At 44.4% G+C, this 24,833-nt stretch overlaps 1 protein-coding gene, 1 long non-coding RNA gene and 1 pseudogene across 9 annotated transcripts in view; 2 read left to right on the forward strand and 1 right to left on the reverse strand.

Annotated features, from left to right (window-relative positions):
• Positions 1-837: 837 nt before the first annotated feature.
• Positions 838-4,378, reverse strand: LOC100356421 (coiled-coil-helix-coiled-coil-helix domain-containing protein 2 pseudogene; annotated as a pseudogene).
• Positions 4,379-4,405: 27 nt separating this feature from the next.
• The window catches only part of ZNF484 (zinc finger protein 484), a 29,295-nt gene continuing 8,867 nt past the window's right edge, over positions 4,406-24,833 (forward strand). Inside the window, exons 1-5 of one of the 8 annotated variants that reach the window (XM_070050173.1) lie at positions 4,423-4,555; positions 13,366-13,410; positions 15,148-15,177; positions 18,224-18,350; positions 18,659-18,754. Coding sequence is in view for 3 of the 8 variants with exons in the window: in XM_051858946.2 (XP_051714906.2) it covers positions 4,642-4,725; positions 13,366-13,410; positions 18,224-18,350; positions 18,659-18,754 (352 nt within the window). In the remaining 5 variants the exon portion in view is untranslated. Of the gene's footprint in view, positions 4,726-13,365; positions 13,411-15,147; positions 15,178-18,206; positions 18,351-18,658; positions 18,755-24,833 lie in introns of all 8 variants that reach the window. The other 7 variants (XM_070050182.1, XM_017341989.3, XM_008256784.4 and 4 more) reach the window with 7 other exon arrangements.
• On the forward strand, positions 6,219-8,441 carry LOC138844031 (uncharacterized). Its single transcript, XR_011379369.1, has 2 exons — positions 6,219-7,904; positions 8,263-8,441. It is a non-coding gene; the product is annotated as an uncharacterized lncRNA (long non-coding RNA).

Genomic DNA, 24,833 nt, shown 5'->3' on the forward strand with positions numbered 1-24,833 from the left:
TGATTCGGAGCCAGGAGCCAGGAGCTTCTTCCAGGTCTCTTATGTGGGTTCAGGGGCCCAAGGACTTGGGCCATCTTCTACTGCTTTCCCAGGCTATAGCAGAGAGCTGGATCGGAAGTGGAGCTGCCAGGACTTGAACCGGCGCCCACATGGGATGCTGGCACTGCAGGTGGCGGCTTTACCAGCTATGCCACAGCACCAGCCCCTCTGAGCCCTTTTCTTTAACCTCTTACATGAGACAGGAAGTCTGGTGGGGGCTGGGTGTCTATTCGCTCTTACCCTAGGTAGGCTAAGGCTCTGATCAAGTTTTTCCTTTGAAGACAGGTCTTTAAAGAGAACCAAATGTTGCAGGCGCATTTCAGATATTTACTTTCCCTCTTTCTCTGCAGAAGCATCAAAGGATTTACCACCCCTCCCTGGTGGGGCTCATGGGGGTAAAACCTGAAGGATTTTGAGGCCCCTTTACGCTGTGCCCCAACAAGTTACTAACTCTCCAATTTATGCTAAGTTGCCAGCAACTAGGCAACTATCATTTGCATGTTCCTACCAGTTCTTGGATCCAGGATTATCTGCTTCCAGTGAGGTGCAATCCTCCGTATTTATCTGTCTCTTCAGGTTAGATTTGTCCCGTGACTTAATTATTTTTCTTGGAAGAAAATCACTTTATTCTACTCATAAACAATAACATTACTACAGCTGTTCAAGGAGACCAAGTATCTGTGCAGCCCTAAGTTCGATACCATCTCAGTGAGTTTCCACACAGCAAGGATGCCCTCTTCCACTGCAGTGCTGAACCAAGGATGCTCTTCAAAGCAGGTGACAGCTTGACCTGTTGGCTTTACACTTTACACTTTGACCACCAATTACATTTTCATGCTAAAATAACTTGCCCATGAGATTGGATTTTCTACTTCATCTTGAACTTCTTCATTAGACTACCCCATTTGCAGTTCCACACTGTCTCAGGACTTTACTGAAACCCTCATAGAGCCTAACATCACCCTGGTTCTGGGCACACTCCAAAAACCACTTCATCGCTCCTGCTGCTGTGCTGACTGGTCTCCCTCAGGCACCTGGTAAGCGATGCTGGGACTTGAGGACTCAGAATACTTCCTCCACTGAAGCCGCCAGTGGTAGCATGACCCAGTGCATGCCCACAGCAGAGCCCACGGCCATGCCAGCTGCAGTGGCTGCCATCTGGGCCATCAGGCCTGGCTGTCGGGCTGCAGCAGACATTGGGGCTGCTCGTGGCTGGGCTGCCGGCACTGGCCGTGGTGCAGCTCTCCTTTGAGGTGCCCGGCTGGCCAGAGGAGCCATGCGGGAAGTACAGGTTCAGCTTCCACATCATGTGGAAGTCTACCCTGGTGAATCAGTTCCTAGCAGAGCTAAGAAATGTTGATTTTCAGTTATTCATCTTTTCCAGTGTGTGAAGGCAGGAATGCGGACTTCCAAGCCCTTTACTCAGAGGCGTGAGAGTGGAATTGGAAGCCAGTGCTGTGGCAGAGCGGGTAAAGCCTCTGCCAGTTTTGACAAGAGTCCTGCTAAATCAATTTATCCAGAATCCCTCTTACCTAATTTCTGCAAAAACTCCATTGCAATAGTTCCTGTATCAGTTGCAATAGTTTTAAAAAAAGATACCCCAGATATGAGCTTCTTGTCAGATGTGGTTTATCAAATGTGTTTTGCAAAATTTTCCCCCAGTTTTTAGCTTTTCTTTTTCATTTTTACTTTATTTAAAGTATTTTTCTAAAAATTTATTTGAAAGGCAGAGTTACAGAGAGATATACTCCCCAATGTCTGCAAATGGCCCCAGCAGGGCTAGGCTGAATCCAAGAGCCAGGAGAGTCATCTGGGTCTCCCATGTGGATGGCAGGAACCCAAGCACTTGGGCCATCTTCCACTGCTTATGCAGGTACATTAGCAGGAAGCTGGATCAGAAGGGGAGCAGCCATGATACAACTCAGTGCCCATACGGCATGCCAGTGTCATAGGTGGCAGCTTATTCTGCTGTGCCACAGTGCCAGCACCCCATCCTTCATTTTCAAAGCATAGTCCTTGGGGCTGGCACTGTGGTATAGTGGGTAAAACTGCCACTGTAGTACTGGCATCCCATATGGGTACCAGTTCAAGTCCCAGCTGCTCTACTTCTGATCCAGTTCTCTGCTATGGACTAGGAAAGCAGTGGAAGATGGTCCAGGTGCTTGGTCCCTGTACCTATGTGGAAAACTCAAAAGAAGCTCCTGGCTTCAGATCAGCCCAGCTATAGCTGTTGCAGCCATTTGGGGAATGAACTAGCAGATAGAAGACCTCTCTCTCTCTCTCTCTCTCTCTCTCTCTTTCCCTGACTCTCTATCACTCTGTCTTTCAAATAAATAAATAAATCTTTAAATACACAAAACAAAAAAACATGGTCCTATGCAGGGCAAAAGGTTTTTTAAAAAATATTTAATTAATTTATTTGAGAGACAGAGCTCCCATTTGTTGGTTCACTCCTCAGTTGTACAAAATGAAGCCAGGAAGTGGGAACTCACTGCAGGTCTCCCATATGGGTGGCAGGGATCCAACCACCAGAATTATCATCTGCTGCCTGCCAGGATCTGCAATAGCAGGAGGATGTAATTGGTCATGGAGCTAGGACTTGAACCCAGGCACTCTGATATGAGATATGCACGTCCCAAGTGGCATCTTTTTTATTTATTTTTAAAAAAGATTTATTTATTTGAAAGGCAGAATTACAGAGAGAAAGTGGCATCTTAACCAATAGCCATCCACTAAAGGGCAAAAATTTTACATCTTGATGAGGTGCAATCATTAAAAAATTGTTTTGAGGGGCAGGTACTGTGGCGTAGTGGGTAAAGCCACCACCTATAGTGTCAGCATCCCATTTAGGCACCAGTTTGAGTACCAGCTGCTCCACTTCCAATCCAGCTCTCTGCTATGGCCTGGGAAAACAGTAGAAGATGGACCAAGTCCTTGGGCACCTGAACCCACATAAGAGACCTGGAAGAAGCTCCTGGCTTCTGATCGGCTGAGCTCTTGCCATTGTGGTTATTTGGGGAATGAACTAGCAGATGGGACTCTCTCTCTTTCTCTCTCTCTCTCTCTCTGTGTGTGTGTGTGTGTGTGTCTGCCTTTCATATAAATAAAAAAAACTTTAAAAAATTCTCCAATGAAACTATCTGGGCATGAAGATTTAGAAAGAGGCCTCTCTTACCCACTGGTTCACTCCCTAAATACCTGCAACAAGGCTGAAGTCTGGTGCTAGAATGAGCCCACATATGTGATAGGGGCACAGTTACTGGAACCATCACCTGGTGCCTCTCAAGGTGCTCATTAACAGAAAGCTGGAATCAGAAGTAAAGCTGGGACTCAAAAACCAGTGCTGTATTCTGGGGTCTGGGTGTCCCAAGCAGTGTCTTAACCCTTGTGCCAAATGTCCAACTTGAGGTTTATTTGTCAGGTGTTTGAGAAGTTGTTTATGGTATTCTTTTCATGTCTGCTAAAGTGGTATCTCCTGTTTCACTGCTGATGTTGGTAATCAGTGCCTCCTCTATAGCTTTGTTGATTTTGTTGACTTTTGCCGAGAGCAATCTTTTGTTTGATTTTTCCACTTATTTTTCTTCTTGGGTTTCATTGATGTCTAGTGTTATCTTTATTATGTTCCTTCTTTTACTTGCTATGGATTTCTTTTGTTCTTTCTTTTAGTTTCCTTAAGTGGGAACTTGGTCCTTGATTTGAGAATTTCTTCTTTTGTAATGTAAAACTTTAGTAGCATAAATTTTCCTCTCACCACTGCTTTAGCTGCACCCCACACATTTTTATATAATCATTTCATTTTCAAACATTTTTTAAAAAAATGTGAGATCTCTTTGAACCATGTATTATTCAGCATTGTGTTTCCAAGGGTTTGGAGATTTTGAAAGATCACACCATCTTTCTGTTACTGGTTTTTACTTTATCTCTTCAGAGACCACATTCTATATGATTTCTTTTAAATTTGTTGAGATTTGTTTTAAGGCCCAGGTCATGGGTTACCTTGGTCAATGCTCAAAGGATGCTGTGGTAAATGCTTGACTAGAATGTGTTTCCTGCTGTTCAGGGGAGGAATGTTCCCTAAATGAGGATTACTCCCCTTCCTGTGGTTGGTAGTGTTGAGTTCACAGAGGTGTGGAGGAAAGGCTGGGTGACAGCGTTTGGTTGTGTCCTAGATAGACCGAAGGGACACACCTCCACTAGTTTCCTTTCCTCTGACAGTTCAGCCCCGCTGTCCCTACATCACTTCAACATGGCCGCCCGCAGACCGGAAGGTCGGCGCGGGCGCTGCCATATTGGCTGCGAGCCTCGGCCGCCCAAACGGGAGCGTTTGGCCGAGCGCCATTTTGACTACTGGCAATCCGGCCGTGAAGCCTTTTCTGGGCATGCGCACACGCAGGCCGCGCCGCCTCGCGTCCAGCTGGGGCAGGGAGGGAATGACAAAAAGGAAGTGGGTTGCGTTCTAACGTCTGCGACCGTAGTCGCCGCCCGGGGCAGATGAGACTGCGTGGGTGAGGGTCAGGTGAGTGCCGGGCTGAGCATCTGTGCCCTGAGTGAAGAGGGGCCTCTGACGTCCGTGATGAGCCGTGCCCTGAGCGACAGGGCGGGATGTGGACGGAACACCGGAGTCAGCGACCTGGGATGGTCGGTCTGGGCGGGGTGATGCGGTTGGCGGGGTCCGTGAGGATGGAGGTGCGGTCCAGTGAGGCGCCCTGTGGGGTCTCTGAGGCGGGTGTGTGGGAAGTGTAACTGTGGGGACCGAGAAGGGAGGTGTGTGAGGGTGAGTGATCCTATCGGATTTCCTCTCTCCTCTATGCGTAGTGGTCTGCCTGCACTTCACGTGTCTGACTCGTTATCATGGCATAATTTGCTGGGGATTTCTGAAATACAGCTGGGGGGTTGCATCCAATTTTCCACTTATTTTTGTTTTGATCCCACCGTATTCCGATTGGTAGCTCCTTTGCCATTCCTATTATGTTTATATATTATTCTTTCTCTTATAATCGTGTATCTCAAGGATTTATTTTATGGGACGTTTTGAAATACTGGCTCTTGGTTTTGTTTGCATCCCTTACTCTTAATTTTTCCTTTTTAGATGCTTCCTCCTCCCGCCCCTTGATGTAATTTGTTGTTTTATCCTTTATTAAGTTTTATACTGGATGCATTTAGGGTTGTAAAGGTTTTCTACATCTTTATCCGTGAAACGTATAAATTCATTTTGATGCCCTACTTTAATCCTGAGTTATTTAGGAGAGTTGCTTCATCCCCAGATTATTGAGATATTTTGATTGCTTATTTTTTAAATCATTATTTTGTCTGAAAATGTCAAGTCTCAACTTTAATTTTTTTTTTATTTGAATGGCAGAATGATAGGAGAGACAGAGAGATCTTCTGTCAGCTGGTTCACTCCCCTGAAATGGTCAGGGCTGGTCCAGGCTGAATCTAGGAGCCCAGAACTCCATCTGGGTCTCCCAAGTGGGTAGGGGCCTAAGCACTCGAAACATCTTCCACTGCATTCCCAGGCATTAGCAGGGAGCTGGATTGGAAGGGAAGCAGCTGGCAGTGGAACCAGCTCTCCATTATAGGATGCACGTGTTGCAAGTGGCAGCTTAACCCACCGCAACAATGCCAGCCACTCAACTTTTTAAAATTTATCAAGACACTCTGAAGCCAAGTTGCACAGTGAACTTTGTTCAGTGGATATGAGAAAGTGTGTATTTTGTTTATATGATATACAATTCTCTTCATCCATGTTAACTCTAGCTTGTTCTTGTATGTTTCAAATCTTTGTCTTTTCTGAATTTTGATTTTCTTGATTGATTCATCATATTATGGAAGAGATAAAATACAAATTGCTCACTTTGAAAGTTCATTTTATAGTTCTGTTGCTGCCTATTTGCCTTGATTTTTTTTTGCTGCCAGAGTAATGAATTAGAGTTCAGTGAGACAAAAGTAGAGATAGTAAGGGAACGGGCCAGGTAAGAGAGAACCTGGTCCCTTATTGTCCTGCCTGGGGGCTTTTGTCCCTAACAGATGAGGTGCGTTGACTGGTGATGTGGTCATGATGTTCACGACTGGCATTTTTGATCCACACCTTGGAGTTGCATACCTTCGGGGTCTCTGTGCATGTGGCTATAAACTAGACTTTTCTGATTTCATTGAGCACCTGTTTTAACAGGTTAGTGTTTTTTTTTTTTTTTTTTCAAGATTTATTTTATTGGGGCCAGTGCTGTGGCATAGCAGATAAAGCTGCCACTTTCAGTGCTGACATCCCATATGGGTGCCCATTTGAGTTCCGGCTGCTCTACTTCGATCCAGCTCTCTGCTTTAGCCTGGCAAAGCAGTAGAAGATGGCCCAAGTTCTTGGGCCCCTGCACCCACGTGGGAGACCTGGAAGAAGCTCCTGGCTCCTGGCTTCAGCCTGGCCCAGCCCCAGTTGTTGCAGCCATTTGGGGAGTGAACCAGCAGATGAAAGATTGTTTCTCTCTGTCTCTCCACTCTCTCTGTAACTCTGCATTTCAAATAAATAAACAAATCTTAAAAGAATGGCAGAGTTATATATAGGGAGAAGGAGAGATGGATAGAGATCTTCTATCTGCTGGTTCACTGCCCAAATGGCCACAATGGCCTGGGCTGGGCCAGGCCATAGCCAAGGACTTGGGCCGTCCTCCACACTTTTCCTAGGTGCATTAGTAGGGAGCTGGATTGGCAGTGGAGCAGACAGGACTCAAACTGGCACCCATATGGAATGTTGCCATTGCAGGCCACAATGCTGGCTCCTTATCAGGATACTTGAACCATAAGTGAAGTGGGTAAAAGTGAAGAATCAAGTGTCCAGTTGGTAATTTTTTTTTTAAAGATTTTATTTGAGAGGCAGAGTTACAGACAGAGAGGGAGACAGAGAGGTATTTCATCCTCTGGTTCACTCCCAATATGGCTGCAATGGCCAGAGCTGGGCTGATCTGATGCCAGGAACCAGTAACTTCTGCTGGGTCTCTCTCCTGGGTACATGGGCCCAAACCCTTAGGCCATCTTCCACTGCTTTTCCAGGTCACAAGCAGAGAGCTGGATTGGAAGAGGAGCAGCCAGGACTCAAACTGGAGCCCATCTGGGATGTCGGCTCCACAGGCAGAGGCTTAGTCTCCTATGCCACAGCACCAGCCCCAGTTGGTGATAATTTGAAAGGCTGGTGAAGTCATATAATATCTGACATAGGAATTGCATTCTGTGTGGATGACTAATTTTGTAATAGTAACAGTAGTCAGTGTTAGTAAATGTGTATGTGTCACACATGGGCTGGGTACTTTTCAAAAGTATTATGTTTATCCAATTAAGTGTAAAGATCAGAAAACAGATTGAAGTGAATTCTTCAGGTTCTCATAGCTGGAGCGTGGAAGAGCTGAGTTTCAGATCTATGTTGTTTTTGCTCCCTGAGCCACCCTGCTCCACTTTGGGTGCAGTGGCCTGCACTTGTGCCTCGCGGCTCTTACTCTCTGTTACCCTGTCTCCACTTGGACCTTTTGTGTTTCAGCCCAGCACGAGGTCAGACTACTTGGCTGAACCTTCAGGTCCCTTTTTCAGACTGGCAGTCTTTGGATGTTCACCCAGCTTTGGGCTCCTGGGAAGATTGGAGTTCTAGGAGACAAGGAGGTGAGGGCCAGTGAGAACACGTCAGCTCAGGAGAGCTTGTCCTGGAGGTCCTGGATCCTGCCTTGGGATGAGTGACATTCCCCGTGAGGGGGGAGACAGAGTAGCAGGAGCAGGAATCCTCTCAGAGCTGGACTTGCTAAGCCAAAGCATATTCTGTTTGCCAGCATAAACACTGCACACCCCAAGGCTGTTCCCTGTAGTGGGAGAGATTTTAAAAAAAAGTACTTATTCTAGCCGGCGCCGTGGCTCAATAGGCTAATCCTCCACCTTGCGGCGCCGGCACACCGGGTTCTAGTCCCGGTTGGGGCGCCGGATTCTGTCCCGGTTGCCCCTCTTCCAGGCCAGCTCTCTGCTATGGCCAGGGAGTGCAGTGGAGGATGGCCCAGGTGCTTGGGCCCTGCACCCCATGGGAGACCAGGAAAAGCACCTGGCTCCTGGCTCCTGCCATCGGATCAGCGCGGTGCGCCGGCTGCAGCGGCGGCCATTGGAGGGTGAACCAACGGCAAAGGAAGACCTTTCTCTCTCTCTCTCTCTCACTGTCCACTCTGCCTGTCAAAAAAAAAAAAAAAAAAAAAAAAGTACTTATTCTAGAAAACATAACTATGCATCAGTGTAGAGAGAGTGATATAATGAGCCCCGACTCTCATCATCCAGTCTCAGCAGTGCTCAGCACTCTGCCAGTGTGGTTTCACCTTTTCCTTTTCACGTACTTCATTTTGGCTGAATAATTTAAAACATTTCAAAACCCCAGACAATATAGATGCTTTAGCATGCAGGACCAAGTGAACTTTTAAAAGATTTGTATATTTATTTGTTTATTTGAAAGGCAGCGTGACAGAGAGAAGGAAATCTTCCATCTGCTGGTTTACTCCGCAAATGGCTGCAATGACCAGGATTGGGTGAGGCAGAGTCCAGGAATCCAGAGCTCCATCTGTGTCTCCTGCAAGGGTAGAAGGGGTGCAGCGCCTTACGTCATCATCCACTGCTTTCCTGGGTTCATTAGCAGGGAGCTGGATTAGAATCAGAGCAGCCAGGACTGAAACTAGTACTCCAATATGGAATGCTGACTTGAACCTGCTTTTCTTTTCGTCAGACCATCATACCATTACACACCTAACAAAAGTTATGGAAACTCATTATTATTATTTCATACTCAGTGTCTAGTCACATTTCCTTTATTATCTAAAAAATGTCTTTTAGGGTCTGGCACTGTGGCATAGTAGGCTAAGCTTCCACCTGTGGTGCCGGCCTCCCATATGGGTGCTAATTTGAGTCCTAGCTGTTCCTCTTCTGATCCAGCTCCCTGCTATGGCCTGTGAAAGCACTAGAAGACACTCCAAGTCCCTGGGCCCTTGCACCCATGTGGGAGACCTGGAAGAAGCTCCTGGCTCTTGATCAGCCCAGCTCCGGCTGTTGTGGCCATTTGGGGAGTGAACCAGAGGATGAAAGACCTTTCTCCCTTGTTTAGGTGTGGTATGATGGATCATCTGCCTTATTTGGGTTTGTTGTAATAGTTGGCTGTTTGTGATTGGCTGAAAGTTTTGGTTTGTTTACATATTAAAGAAGGTTGCAGTTGGTTATGTAGGGACTGTAGGTAGAGAGGCAGTCTCAGGCCAAATTTAAGTTAATTTAATGGTAGGTTTAGAAGTTTGATCACTTTCAGGTTCTTTTGTTTTCTGTATTTCTTGGCAGGACTGCTCTCCAGGTAGCATCGTATATTTCCATCAGGAAATCAGCAGCCAGAGACAGTCATTTCCTGGATAGGCTTCTGCTATTCCATTTCTACCATTCCTTCAATCAATGGCTGGGTTAATTACACAAAGAAAGAGAAACCCCTTCATCAGTGTTGGGTTACACTAAGTTTCAGCTACACTAGAAATGCAGCAGAAATGCCTGACCCTTTTTCCTTTCTTTACAGTCTCAAAAGGGATAATTTTATTCCCTATCAGGTTCCAGAAATTTTAGAAGTATTCTCTGTCTTGATTTGGGTGGCAGAGGCACAGCATGGAAAATATGAAAAATGCATCCAGTTGTGTTCCTAATACTTATATACTCTGTATAAGTTATGTTGCAACAAAAAATTAACAAGTAGCCACAAATTTTACTTCTATTAGAAAATATAAATGGACACATCTAATATAAAAATAAACGCAAAAGTAAGTTTAGGGGCCAGCGTTGTGGCAGAGTGGGTAAAGCTGCTGCCGGCGATGCCAGCATCCTGTATGAGTGCCAATTTGAGACCCAGCTGCTCCACTTCTACTCCAGCTCCATGCTAACATGCCTGGGAAAACAGCAGAGGATGGCCCAAGTCCTTGGGCACCTGCACCTGTGTAGGAGACCTGGAAGAAGATCCTGGATCCTGGATTTGCACTGGTCCAGCTCCAGCCATTGAGGCCATTTGGGGAGTGAACCAGCAGATGGAAGATCTCTCTTGCTCTTGCTCTCACTCTGTCTCTGTTTCTGTAAACTTTGACTTTCAAATAAATAAATAAATAAATCTTTTTTTTTAAAGGTAAATTTAATTGAGAAATATTGAAGTGCATGGAAAGGAACCTGCTTCCAAACCAGACAGAGAGAAGATGTGTTTTTAGAATAATTGTGGAACTTGTGTATGAGCTGAATATTAAAATAGTATTATAGGATTATTAATTTCTTAGACTTGATGCTCTTTCAGAAGATTTATGTGATACATTTGGTTACAACATGTCACAACATCCACAACTTACAAATTGTTCAACAACAACAAAAGTACGTGAATATAGGAGAGGCAGAACTTTACTGCTCTATTTGCTTAGAGAGGTTTTGGGTGTGCCTGAGAATTAGATTTAATTTAAAACAGATTAATGGTAGAAAAGCATACAAATTTCATATGACATTGAAACCTCATAAGGAGATGACGAAGTAGCAAGAGAAAGGAAAAAAGTCATGAAAAAGTACATGAATGATGTTGGGAAGCCAAAAGAAGATAAGAAATCATTTTAACAATGTTTGTGCAAAATCCTCTTGGCTATGACTCCTCATCAAAGAATGTCTTGGGGCCGGCATTGTGGCACAGTGGCTTAAACAGCAACACACAACACCAGCATCCCTTACTAGAGCTCTAGTTCAAATCTTGGCCCCTCTGCTTCTGATTCAGCTCCCTGCCAGTGCACCTGGAAAGCCAGCCGATGATGACCTCAGTACTTGGGCCCTTGCTACCCATGTGAGAGACCTGGATGGAGTTCTTGGCTCCTGGCTTTGACCTGGCCCACCCCTGGCCATTGTGGCCATTCAGGGAGTGAACCAGTAGATGGAAGATCTCTCTTTGTCTCCATCTCATTCCCTCTTCCCTAGCCCCTGTCACTCTGCCTTTCAAATAAATAAATAAATCTTTCAAAATGAATAATTCTTGGGGTGGCCATTTAGCCTAGCTGTTAAAATGCTCACATTCCATTTTCAGCTCTGGCTCCTGACTCCCCAGGTTCTTGCTAATGCAGACCCCAGGAGGCAGTGGTGATGCTGGCTCAAGTAATTGGGTTCCTGCCACCTGTGTTGGAAACCTGGATTGAATTCCTAACTCCTGGTTTGATCTTGACCTAGCCCCAGCATTATGAAGACTTAGGGGGTGAACCAGCAAATGAGAGATCTCTCTTTCTCTCTGCCTCTCAAATAAATAAATAAAACTTTTAAAATAAAGAAGAATGTTTCTTTTGTCCTGTTGTAGTGAGGCATCTTTCCTTTGGGAGTTGTATCTCCTCTTTTTAGGAAGAAAAGGGGAAATTACAGTGCCTTTCTTGCATTTTGAAAGTGCTGTTAGTTCAGAAGAATCCCGATTCCAAAGTGGCATAATTTGCAGTGCGTAGTCTGCCAGCCTTTGTTGTGAGAATGTAAGTAGCTAGGAGAGCTACGGCCGAACAGCTGCTAGGACAGCTGCGGCCCGACGGCTTTGGACAGCTAGCTCCTCACTACCACATGTGGGCTGGTGATTGACAGCTGCAGGCAGGCCCTGGTTTGACAGCTCCTGCAGTGCAACAGTGGCAGTTGGCCCATATGACAGCTCGACTGGGCCCACGTGACAAGTCTCCTGTGCAGTATCCACACTTACTTTCCTTTCTGTGCACAACTCAAGCCTCCCTTTCTGTCTAGGCCTGCTTTCTATGTACCACCAAGGACCACCCCCTACCCTTGCCCTGGCCCCATCCCCACCTCCACCCCATGTAGTAGAAACCACAAGTTCCACCATGTGGGAACTTGGAACCAGTGCTGGCTGGAAATATCCAGCTTGGCCATAGGATGGGTTTCCCCCTCCCCTCAGTGACCTTTAGGTCATTATAGTAAATTACCACAGGGCACTCCCACTCCCATCATGCATTTCATCTGTGACCCTTCCCTTATTTCCTAAAAAGCATGGAAATGGGCAGTGTTCTAGTCCTGCCCCAGACCCTGCCTCTGCCCTGGACGTTGGCCCATGGCTCTGGAGATTATAAAAGGAAAGCCTAACTTTGTTTAGGGGACTTTTCACTGTTGTGTGTTATTTCCTTGGTAAGGAGTTTTTCTTTGGGACCTTTTTGTCTGTTTGTTCATGCACTGCTTGGTTCTTGAGTTTGCCCTTTTGTTTTGTTCTGAGTAAATCCTGCTCTCTTGTACAGGTTTATGCCTCCACCTTTGAATTCTTCCATGCATGCAGTAAGCCTAGCCGGGAGCCCCCCAGCCCAGATACCCTCATATGTATGCTGTATGATATATCATCCGTATATGAATTTATTTGTGAGTGTGAATGATTAAGCAGATACGGCAAAATTCTAATTATAGAAACCAGGTGGAGGCTAGATGTACATTTCTTGAACTAATTATTCATCTTTTTTTTTTTTTTTAATGTCAGACAAACTGCCATGAAAGGAATTGGAAACAACAGCCTGACTTACTCAGTGACTTAACTAAAGGCTTAAGGTTCCTTCTTGATTGGAACCTCGTTCACTTACTTCATTGTACCCAAGACAACTTTTTATTGGAAATTCTCTTTTAACAACTGTTTACAATGGAAAACAGTAAAAAGCCTAGAATGCTTGCTTTTTTGGTTTCTTTTGTAAATATTCTCACTACTTGGAGTGGGCTGGTCACAGAAGCTCAGAGTAAAATCACTGAGAGGTATTCCTTACAAACAATTATTTTATTTTTTTCCCCTTTAACTGACAAATAAAAATAATATAACATGAAAATTACCTTATATCATATGTTAACATGTAGCAATTTCCTTCCAGATAATATTTTCTTTGTGCATGAATGCATTTCTATATGTGTTATGTACACACATATACACATATATAGCATAATACAAATGGAATCATACTGCTTGGTATATCTTAATTTTGAATTAGCATTTTGGCATTTTTCTATAGTATTTTAATTTTATATTACAGTATATCCTTTGGACATTCTATGAAATATTTAAGTAGTCTATAATTAACTGGATTTCAAGGTGCTTCTGGCCCTCTTTGGTATTAGCCATGTGATGATAAAACTCCTACATTCAAATCTTTGTGCATATGGGATTTTTTTAAATAATGTAGCATTAAATGTAAAGTTTTGGCTTAGAGAGACCTGGGCACTAAATGACGTGTGTGTGTGTGTGTGTGTGTGTGTGTATGTGGTAGCAGCACACTTTCTGCTCTCATCTGTACCTCTGCCCATCTGTTTTCTCAGATCTCTGCCTCTTTCCCAGAAGAGCCAAAAATGAACGAGTCCCTGGTGAGTTCTTATTTGTTTGCCTATTTACTTGTTGCTTTCTGTTATTTTCTAGTGGATTTTAAGAGGCTTCTAACAGTGCTTATAGTAAGGTAGATAAGGATAGATAAATTAATCTAAAATCAGAGGAAATAAAGGAGACCTCAATTCTAAGTCTAGTTTGGAATATAGATATATATGTCACATAGCTTCCCACAGTTATGAACTTTGAACTGTAAAATTGTTTCTGCTCTTCCTGACTGTGATGGCAATGGTGGACACTGGCTGTATGGTTTGTATTACTAACAAGTCATGTATCTCCTCTGTGGTAAAGTTTACCCAGTTCTTGATGTTTGAGAATATTCTTGATGGATGGTGTCAGAATAGCGTCTTCAGCAGCACCCTTGTTTTCTCTTGTTATCTTAGGGAGCAGTGCTTCTCACACTTGACTTGCATATGAATTCAAATTCTGACACAGAAAGTCTGGGATGGGCTGCAAGAGTTTGCATTCTCAGAATCCCACCGAATGTCAGTGGGACTTATCCAAGGATCATCCTCTCAAACAAACTTGAGGTTTTATTATGAGTGTGTTTTGAATTTTGTCAAATGCTTTTCTGCATCAGTTGACCTGATCATGTGATTTTACTTTTTTTTTTTTATTTTTTTTTTTTATTTTTTTTATTTTTTTTATTTTTTGACAGGCAGAGTGGACAGTGAGAGAGAGAGACAGAGAGAAAGGTCTTCCTTTGCCGTTGTTTCACCCTCCAATGGCCGCCGCGGCCGGCGCGCTGCCGCCGGCGCACCGCGCTGATCCGATGGCAGGAGCCAGGAGCCAGGTGCTTTTCCTGGTCTCCCATGGGGTGCAGGGCCCAAGCACCTGGGCCATCCTCCACTGCACTCCCTGGCCACAGCAGAGGGCTGGCCTGGAAGAGGGGCAACCGGGACAGAATCCGGCGCCCCGACCGGGACTAGAACCCGGTGTGCCGGCGCCGCTAGGCGGAGGATTAGCCTACTGAGCCGCGGCGCCGGCCCTGTGATTTTACTTCTTTTGAATTGACCTTGCATCCTTAAAATAAGCCCTGCTAGGTCATGTTGTATAATTGATTTTATGTTTTTATATTTGCTAGTATTTTGTTAAGGGTGTTTATATCATGTTTATGAGAGATACTGCTTTTTATCTCTCTCAGTACTGGCCTTGGTTTTAGTATATAGTAATTGGCTTCATAAAGTGAATTGGAATGTGTTTTTTAAAGATTTTATTTATTTGAAAGGTAGAGTTACAAACAGAGAGAGGAAAAGACAGAGAGAAAAGTGTTCCATCCTCTGATTCACTTCCCAAATGGCCACAGTGGCTGGAGCTGGGATGGTCTGAAGCCAGGTCTCCCACATGGGTGCAGGGGCCCGAGAACTTGGGCCATCTTCTACTGCTTCCCCAGGCCATAGCAGAGAGCTGGATCGGAAGAGGAGCAGCTGGGTCTTGAACCAGTGCCCATGTGGGATGTTGGTGCTTCAGGCCAGGGCGTTAACCCGCTGCACCATGGAACTGGCCCCTCAATGTCTTTAATAGTTGATTGCTACTCATAATTTCTACTTAATATTGAGAGAGTTGTGGATTGTATTTACTGAGGAATCGATCCCTTTCATCTATTTGTCAAATTTATGTGTGTAGAATTGTTCAAAGTCATGTTAGACTGCTTGGACTCCTATAATAAAGTCCCATAGACTGACTGGATTAAACAACCGAAATTTGTTTTCTCACAGTTCTGAAGGCCAGAAGTCAGAGATCAGAGGGTACGTACGCATGGTCAGGTTCTGGTGAGGGCTCTTCCTGGCTTGTGGCTGGCTGCCTTTCCTCCGAGTTGTCACCTCGCCTTTCCTTAGCCTGCATGCCTGCGGAGAGAGATCTGTCTTCTTTTCTTCTTGTCATAAAAGGCCACCAGCCAAATTAGGACTGCGCTCGTATCACCTCTTTTAATCTTCATTACCTCTTAAAACTCTAATCTCCAAATACACTAACACTGGGAATTAGAGCTTCAACATTTTAATTTTTGGAGGATATGATTCAGTCTATAGTAATAATATTCCCTTATTATCCTTTTAATATCTGCAAGGTGTGTAGTGGTATCTCCTGTCTCATTCCTCATATTAGTTTTTTATGTTTTCTCTCTTTTTTGGTGTATCAGTCTTAGATGTTTATGAAGTTCAATAAATGATCTTTCCATACAGTTTGTTTTTCCTTGTACTGATTTGCTCTGTTTTCATCCTTCCAATTTCATTGATTTCTGCCTTGTATCTGTAATATTTCCATTCTTTTTGCTTGCTCTGGGTTTATCTTAATCTTCGCTTTCTAGTTTCTTGAGGTGGAATCTTGATTTGAGAAGTAAGTCACTTTTTTCTTACCACTGCTTTGGTTGCATCTCATAAATTTTGATATTTTTCATTTTCATTCAATTCACTGTAATTTTTTATTTCCTCAAGACTTCCCTTATGATTCATTTATTCTTCCTTTGCTATTAGAGTTGTGGTGTTTGGTTTCCAAGTGCTTGGAGATTTTCCTGTTATCTTTCTTTTACTGATTTCTAGCTTGAATCCATCATGTTCATAGAATATTCCTATGATTTCAGTTCTTTTAAATTTATTGAGATTTATCTCGTTACTGTAGCAAGTGTTTAGAGAGGGATGTTGAAATCTTTCTCATTTTTGTACCATCAATTGTTACTTCAAGTATTTTGCAGCTCTATTGTGTGGTGTCTCTGTATTTAGTATACTATTCTTGATGAATTGACCCCTTTATCATGTTTATGAAGTGAATATTTGTGTTCCTCAATTCATCTGTTGGTTTGAAGGGATGGCCTTTGGGATGAGGTCATGAGAGTGAAGCCTCCCAGCAGGGTTAGAGGCCCTTTAAGAACAGGAAGCAAGCAGAGCTCCCTCTGCTGTGAGAAAGAAGGTGGCTGTCCACAAACCAGGAAGAGTCCTCACCAGTCGCTGAATCTGCTGGCACTTTGATCTTGGACTTCTAGCCTCCACGATGAGAAATAAATGTTTGTTGTTTAAATCTTCCAGTCTACAGTATTTTGTTATAGCAATCTGAGCTAAGACATTGTGTAATATCCCTGGTAATTCTGCTTCCTCTGAAGCTGATTTGTAAGAATATAGTCATGCCTCCTCCCTCCCTCCCTCCTTCCTTTCCTTCCTAATGCAGAGTGGCAGAGACAAAGGGTGGGGGTTAGGGGAGAGAGATTTTCCATCTTCTGGTTCATTCCCGAGACGGGCTGCACATGGCCCAGGCTGGGCCAGGCCAAAACCACGAGCTGGGAGCTCCATATGAATCTCCCACGTGGGAGCAGGGGATGTGCCTGGGCCATCGTTCAGTGCTTTCCCAGGCGCATTAGCAGGCAGCTGAGTCTGAAGCATTTGGGACTTGGATGCTGCTCTGATAGGGGATGCTGGCTTTTGATTAGTGTTTGTATTTTATGTATTTGTTAGTTTTCCAGGCTGTCACAATGCACTGCCATGAATGGGGTGGCTTAAAGCTACAGAAATTTATTGTTTTGCAGTCCTAGAGGCTAGAAGTCTGAAATCAGGGTATCGGCAGGACCAGGTCTCTTTTCTACCTTCTAGTGGTTGCTGCAATCTCGGGTATTCCTTGGCTTACAGCTGCATAACTCCAGCTGCCTTCATGCTGAATAGCCATCTTCTCTCTCTGTATCTGTGATCACATGGTATCCACTCCCTGTGTGGCTTCCTGTTCCTCTTCTTAGAAGGACATCAGTTATACTGGATTAAGGACCTACTTGACTTCTCTGTGACCTCAACTTAACTTACATCTTTAATTTTTTAAAAAAATATTTATTTGCAAGGCAGAGTTACAGGGAGAGACAAGGAGAGCTAGACAGAGAGAGAGAAAGAGATTTCATCTGGTGTTTCCCTTTCTATGTGTTCACCACAGCTGGGGCTAGGCCAGGCCAAAGCCAGGAGCCAGGAGCTCATCCAGGTCTCCTATGTGGGGTAGGGGCCCAAGCACCTGGGCCATCTTCTACTGCTTTCCCAGGCCATAGCAGAGAGCTCAATTAGAAGAGGAGCATCCAAGACTAGAGACTAGAACTAGTGCCCATATGGGATGCTGGCACTGCAGGCGGAGGATTAATGTCTTGTACCACAGTGCCGGCCCCTGTGTATTTATTTAGAGGTGAGCAGAAAAGCAGGATTTATTGAAAGACAAAGGGACAGTACAAACTCAGACTTGAGTGCAAGCAACCTCATGAGAGCTAATTGCTCCTACCCAGGCTGGGGTCATCCTTTTAGAGGATAAGAATTGGTGCTTGGGGAAAGAGTCTGCTTGAATGTTCAAAGGAGGCAGGGTTTTGGGTGGGGCTGCAGCACACGTGGTGGCCTCCAGGAAGGTGTCATGGTGTTGGCTACCTGATGGAAAGTGAGACTTAGCTGCCTGGTGAGGAGTGGGCATGCTGAGCCTTCAGTCATGCCACACTGGCCAGAAGCAGATGGGATTTGGGTAGTGTGTGTGGCTTGGGTGTCGCAGTCCTTAGCTCCTAGCCACTCCCTAGCTACCTCCCTACCCAGATCTTCCCCCTCTCAGAGATTTTTACCCCTTATTTTTACTGGAGGTGGAGGAAGGAATAACATGTTAACTTTAGTAAGATTATGTCTTTCTTCAAAATAACAACATGACATGTAGGGGTTTAGTGGGAACATATATATATATATATATATATATATATATATATAGCCTTATATTAGAAATAAGATCCTAAATATCTTGTTCTCATCCTGTAATCTTGATCCTTCATATTGAATAGGACTCTGTTTTTCATAGCAATCAGTGTCTTTCAAGGATGTGACTGTGGACTTCAGCAGGGAGGAGTGGCAGCGATTGGATCTTGCCCAGAAAAGCCTGTACAGAGACGTGACGCTGGAGAACTATTTCAACCTGGTCTCCGTGGGTGAGCACAGCTCTGTGGGGTGGGCACGTAACAGGCTGCACCTGCTGAGTGTATCTCAGTGGACTCTCTGAACTCTCTGGGTTTTCTGAGGTATGTGGGCCTTGTAATTATCGCAGGGCATGGAAGTGTCTCATAGTTCTGTCCTTATTTTGTTCCATGTTCTCAAGAATCCTTTTTTTTTTTTTTGGCGGGGCAGGGGGTAGTATTGTGAATACACGTTTCTTTCCAGAGAGCTTTTCTGGAAAGCAAAATGGCATGCCTGATGATATAGCTGCTGAATGAAGTCTTCTGTCATTTCTTGCTAACAGGGTGTCGTGTTCCCAGACCAGAAGTTGTCTTTAACTTGGAGCTGGGAGCAGAGCCGTGTGTGTTGGCTGGTGAAGTCTCAAGTCAGAGCTGCTCAGGTAGGTAGGGAGCCAGGAGCAGATCACACAACAGAACCCTGCTGGTGCCGGCAGAGGTGGCCACGTTGAAATGCCATTCTGAGGACTCCGCTACGTTCTGAGCTCGTTCTGAGCTTTCAGAGACGCTTGGATACAATGACACTGTCCTCTTACGTATACAAATGCTGTCCCCACTTCTGTACCATCCCAGTGCCTCCTTTGCCTGACATTTTAGAAAGTACTACAGTTATTAGTACCTTGAGTTATGTCCATAGCACACATCATCAAAGATCCCGATTTCTTGATTCTTTCTCATTTCCCTAAAACATTTTATGTCACTGAGGACTTAGATCCTTGTTCTTATGCATCCAAACACTGATGGATCTGCTGCCTTTAAAAATTATTGTGGATCATACTTGTGCCCACTGGTGTCTTTACATTTTCTCTCTTCCCTTCGTGCCTCAGAACTGACCTCTAGGGCTGGGCTTGTTTTATTTGAAACACAGAGTGATACAGAGATTGATCTCCCATCTGCCAGTTCACTCTCCAAGTGGCTGCCCGAAGCCAAAAACCTGAAACTCCGTCTGAGCCTCCCCCGTGGGTCGCAGGGCTCTCTTCTGCCTTCCTGGGCACATGAGCAGGAAGCTGGATTGGAAGCAGAGCAGCTGGGTCTTAAACTGGTGCACATATGAGATGCTGGCATCACAGGCAGGTGCTTAACCCGCAGCGCCACAGTGCTGGCCCCAAGCTGGGCTTATTTTATAATATCCCTGTGCCTCCCCTCCAACCGTTGACTTTGAGGGTGCCGTGAATATTTTAATCCTACTTGGCTAGTACAACATAACTTCTTCTTTCTGACTAACTTATGTGTTTTGATATTTTACAGAAAGTTTTTATACCCCATGTGCAGGAGATTGAGTTAGTGGCAGTCTTAGTTGGGGTCAGTGTCATCATCGATGTCTGTAAGCGTCCTGTTACTTATTCCTTGTAAGCCTATCCCTGTATGCATTCTCTCCTTCCCAGAGGCTTGTTTGTTATTCATCCTTGAATTTTTGTCACATTTATAACATCTACATTGCATTTTTAGTTTATGGAAGTGATGTTGTACTCTATATCCTACTTAATTTTCTTTTTTTTAAAATTGATCCACATGCAATGTGTTTTTTGAGTTCATTACTTCCACCTGTCACATTGCGTTCTGTAATGTTGATATACTCATGTACCATGTTTTACTTGTCCATCCTCCCAGCTACCACAAACAGTACTGCAATGAATTTATTTTTTTATTATTTTAAAATAGCTTCTGCTTTTTGATTGACACATAATTATACATGGGGTATAATGTGTCATTTCAATACATGTATACATTGTGTAATATCAGATTAAACTAATTGGCATATCTGTTACCTCAAACATTTATTATTTCTTTGTGAGGAGAACATGAAAAATCCTCTCCTGGCTGTTTTGGAATATATAATACATTACCGTCAACCATAGTCACTCTGCTGTTCAATGGAGCACCAGATGCTGCTCCTCCTAGCAGACTGTAACATTATATCATTGATTACTCTCTCCTTACCTACCTCCCCACTCTGTGGTAACCACTGTTGCACTATAAACTTGTATGAGATTAACTTTATTTTGGAGTCCACAAATGGGTGAGATCATGTGGTGTCTGTATGTCTCTGGCTTATTTTACCTGGCATAGTGTCATCTAGGTTCATCTATGTTGTTGGCAAACAACAGGATTTCAGCCTTTTCTGTGGCTGAATAATGTCACATTATGTGTGTTTACTGCATTTTACTTATCCATTCATCCATTGATGGACGCTTAGGTTGATTCTGTATATTGCCTGTTGTGAACAGTGCTGCAATAAACATGGGAGTGCATATACCTTTTCAATAGACTATTTCATTCCCTTTGGATATATACCCAATAGTGGGATTATAGTATTATAGATGGCTGTATTTTTAATTTTTCAAAAAGAATGTTAGGGCCTGGCACTGTGGCATAGTGGGTAGAGCCACCACCTGCAGTGCCAGCATCCCATATGGGTGCTGGTTTGGGATCCAGCTGCTCCACTTCTGATCCAGCTCTCTGCTATGGCCTGGGAAAGCAGTAGAGGCAAGTGCTTGGACCCCTGCGCCTGTGTGGGAGACCACATAGAAGCCCCTGGCTCCTGGCTTTGGATTGGCCCCTTTCCAGCCATTGTGGCCATTTAGGGAATGAACCAGCAGATGGAAGACCTCTCTCTTTGCTTCTGCCTCTGCCTCTCAAATAAATAAATAAATCTTAAAAAAAAAAAAAAGGAAAAGAATGTTAAACAATTTTATGCCAACAATTTTGGAAACTTACAGAAATGCACATATTTAAAAAAAAATTTAGAAAACTAACGTGAAGAAAAACATTTGAATAGTCTCATATGTGTTTAAGAAATTAAATTCATTTAAAAAAATCTTCCCCAGAGAAAAACTAAAGGGCCAAATAGTTTCAGTGGTGAGTTGAAAATGAACTTTTCTTTATTCAAAGAAGAAATGATAGCACAATAATATATTCTTTCAGTAATAGAGAAGGATCAAATATTTTCCAATTCATTTTGAAAGACCAACATAATGTTTATATAAAAATCTAATGAGTATAGGAAAACAAATATAAAACTATATTCATAATTAATATACATGAAAAAACACTTCACTAAATATGAAGCCTTAACTAAATAAAACTCAGGAAAAAAATAAAAATAAAATATGAATCATTAAATTTTCTTCTCTTTCTCTTTTCTGTATCTGCTTTACTGTTGAGATTATACTTTTGCATGATGAGAGTTACTTCTCATTGAAATTATTTTCTATTTATTTGAAAGGCAGAGTGAGAGAAATAAGGAGAGACAGAAAGAGGAAGTTATCTTTCATCTGCTGATTCACTCCCCAATTGCCCGTAACAGCAAGGGCTGGGTCAGATTGAAGCCAGGAGCCTGAAACTCCATCCAGGTCTCCCACATGGGTGGCAGAGGCCCAAGTACTTGAGCCCTCATCTGCTGCCTCCCAGGCACATTAGCAGGAATCTGGATCAGAAGTGGAGATGGAACTCTATCCCAAGTGCTTCAGATAGGGCTATCCCAAGTAATGGTTTAATCTGCTGTGCCAGAGTGCCCACCCCCATTATTTCACTTTTAATGGAGGACTCCCTCAACATATCTTGTAGGGCTGGTTTGGTGGTGATGAGTGCCTTCGGTTTTTGCTTGCCATGGAAAATATTTCTTCTTAACTTCTGCAAGATAACTGTGCTGGGTATAGTAGTCTTTGGACTTTGAATGTTTTATCCCATTTTCTCCTGGTCTATAAAGTTTCAGCCAAGGAGTCTGCCATTCATGTAGTAAGGATTCCCTTAAAAATGACTTGACATTTTTCTCAGACATTTTTTCTTGCTGTTTTTAAGATTCTCTCTTTGTCCTTTTTTTTTTTTTTTTTTTTTTTTTTTTTTTTTTTTTTTTTGACAGGCAGAGTGGACAGTGAGAGAGAGAGAGAGAGACAGAGAGAAAGGTCTTCCTTTGCCGTTGGTTCACCCTCCAATGGCCGCCGCAGCCGGCGTTCTGTGGCCGGCCACCGCGCTGATCCGAAGGCAGGAGCCAGGTGCTTCTCCTGGTCTCCCATGGGGTTCAGGGCCCAAGTACTTGGGCCATCCTCCACTGCATTCCCGGGCCACAGCAGAGAGCTGGCCTGGAAGAGGGGCAACCAGGACAGAATCTGGCGCCCCGACTGGGACTAGAATCCGGTGTGCTGGTGCCGCGGCGCCGGCCTACTTTGTCCTTTTTTTTAAGTATGATTATGGAGATGATCTTTTCTGATCAAATCTATTAAGTACCTTTGGGCTTACTGGACCTGCATATCTATATCTTATCTGAAAAACAGAGTAGGAGAGGCAGAGAGAGAGAAGTCTTCCATCCGCTGGTTCACTCCCCAGTTGGCCGCAATGGCCAGAGCTGTGCTGATCCAATGCCAGGAGCCAGGAGTTTCTTCTGGATCTCCCAAGTGGGCGCAGGGGCCCAAGGACTTGGGCCATCTTCTGCTGCTTTCCCAGGCCATAGCAGAGAGCTGGGTGGGAAGTGGAGCAGCCAGGACTGGAACTGGCGCCCATATGGGATGCCGGCACTGCAGGTGGCAGTTTTACTTGCTATGCCACAGTGCTGGCCCCAGGACCCAACTACTTAAATTGTCACTGCTGCCTTTCAGGGTACATATGAGCAGGACTCTGGAATGGAAAGTGAATCTAGGATTTAAATCTAGGCATCCAGCATGGGATGTAGGTGTCCTAAGTGGTGGCCTTCCTCTCACTTATTGTTTTAATTTTTGGTTTTCTATTGAAATGTGTTGAACATGTGATTCTATATCTTATAATAGAACTGAATTAACTTTTAAAAATATATTTATTTTTTTGAAAGGCAAAGTTAGAGAGAGATCCTCTATCCCTTGGTGCACTCCCCAGATGGTTGCAACAGCTAGGGCTAGACCAGGCCTGGCTGAAGTCAGGATCCTGGAACTCCAGCCAGGTCTTCTACATGGATGGAAGGGGCCCATGTACTTGGGTTATCTTCTGCTGCCTTCCCAAGCACCTTAGCAGGGAGGTAGTCAAGTAGTTGGGACTTGAAATGGTGCCCAGCATTGCAGGCAGCATCTTAACTCCCTGAGCCACAATGCTGGCTCTGGGTCTGAATTCATTTTTAATGTTTGCATACATATTCCAAGCCTCACCCATTTTTGTTCTCCTTATGCCTCACATCTGGGCAAACTTCTGAGAAAGCTCATGTGTTCCCTTCCTTGGTGCTGGTGGGAAGTTCAAAGTACATAGGGCAGGGTCTGGCGTTGTGGCATAGTGGGTAAAGCTGCTGCCTGCAGTACCAGCATCCCATATGGGCATTTGTTCCAGTCCTGGCTGCCTCACTTCTGATCCAGCTCTCTGCTATGGCCTGGGAAAACAGCAGTAGATGGCCCAAGTCCTTGCTTGGGAGACCTGGAAGAAGCTCCTGGCTCCTGGCTTCAGATTGGCGCATCTCTGGCCATTGAGGCCAATTGGGGAGTGAACCAGCAGATGGAAGTCCTCTCTCTCTCTCTCTTTCCCTGCCTCTCCTTCTCTCTCTGTGTGAGTCTGACTTTCAAATAAATTAATCAATCTTAAAAAAAAAAAAATAAAACAAAGTACATAGGGCAATGGGCAGCCCAGCGCTGTTCCGCAGCGATCACCAAGGGCCCAGGCTGCTCTCTTTCCCTTGCTCTGAGGCCACGTTTGGAAGTAAGCTATTTTGTACCCTCTTCACCTGTGTATCCGATCATCACTCCAACCGAGGAACCAAATCTGGGTTGAGGGTCATTCCTCCTCGCTGGGCAATGGACTGTGGATCCAGGAGCAGGGTGTCAGGGCAGTGGCCACCGAAAGGGCCTTCCTCCTCCAGTGCCTGCTGTGCGTCTGCACTTAGCCCAGCCTCTACAGTACCAGCCCAAGTTTAAGTTGCAGTTGGGGACAGGCATAAGTTGCTCTGGGTTGTATGGTTCAGCCCTGACCTCCCGTGTGTTTCAGACTGAATTGTGTGACTTATTTCCAGTGTGAGTTGTGACTGATGGTTGTGTGTCTCAGCCCACAGCACTCGTATCTGGAGACATCAGTCCTTACACGCTTAAGGGTTCATCAGGCAGCGCCTGTTTAAATGAAGACAAGTTACAGTGCAGCATGCTACAAGCAGTGGCTCACCTTTCAAAATGTTCTAGTCTGTCTCTGCCATTTCCTCCAACAGTTCGGTCTGCTCTCCCACCAACTCTTCTCTTTTAGAAAACACTGTTTAGCTGCCCTCTTCCCCTTCTTTCCCAGTGGTTTCTAAACCCATGTCTTTCTTTTCTCATGCCTGGTTTGTTCTCTCTTTGCATTTGTAAGGAACAGAAAGAATGTACCCACATTTTGTAGGTCACATTTTTCTCTGTTTAGTTTCTGTCACCGTGTTGAATCCACTTTAGCAGTTTCCTTGATGTTCCCCGTCTGACCCTGTATGTCGTGACTTCCCTGCCTATCCAGGGAATGTGCCGGCGCCGTGAGGTGGAGGATTAGCCT

The sequence above is a fragment of the Oryctolagus cuniculus genome, chromosome 1 (assembly GCF_964237555.1).
Source record: "Oryctolagus cuniculus chromosome 1, mOryCun1.1, whole genome shotgun sequence".
Lineage (NCBI taxonomy): Eukaryota > Metazoa > Chordata > Mammalia > Lagomorpha > Leporidae > Oryctolagus > Oryctolagus cuniculus.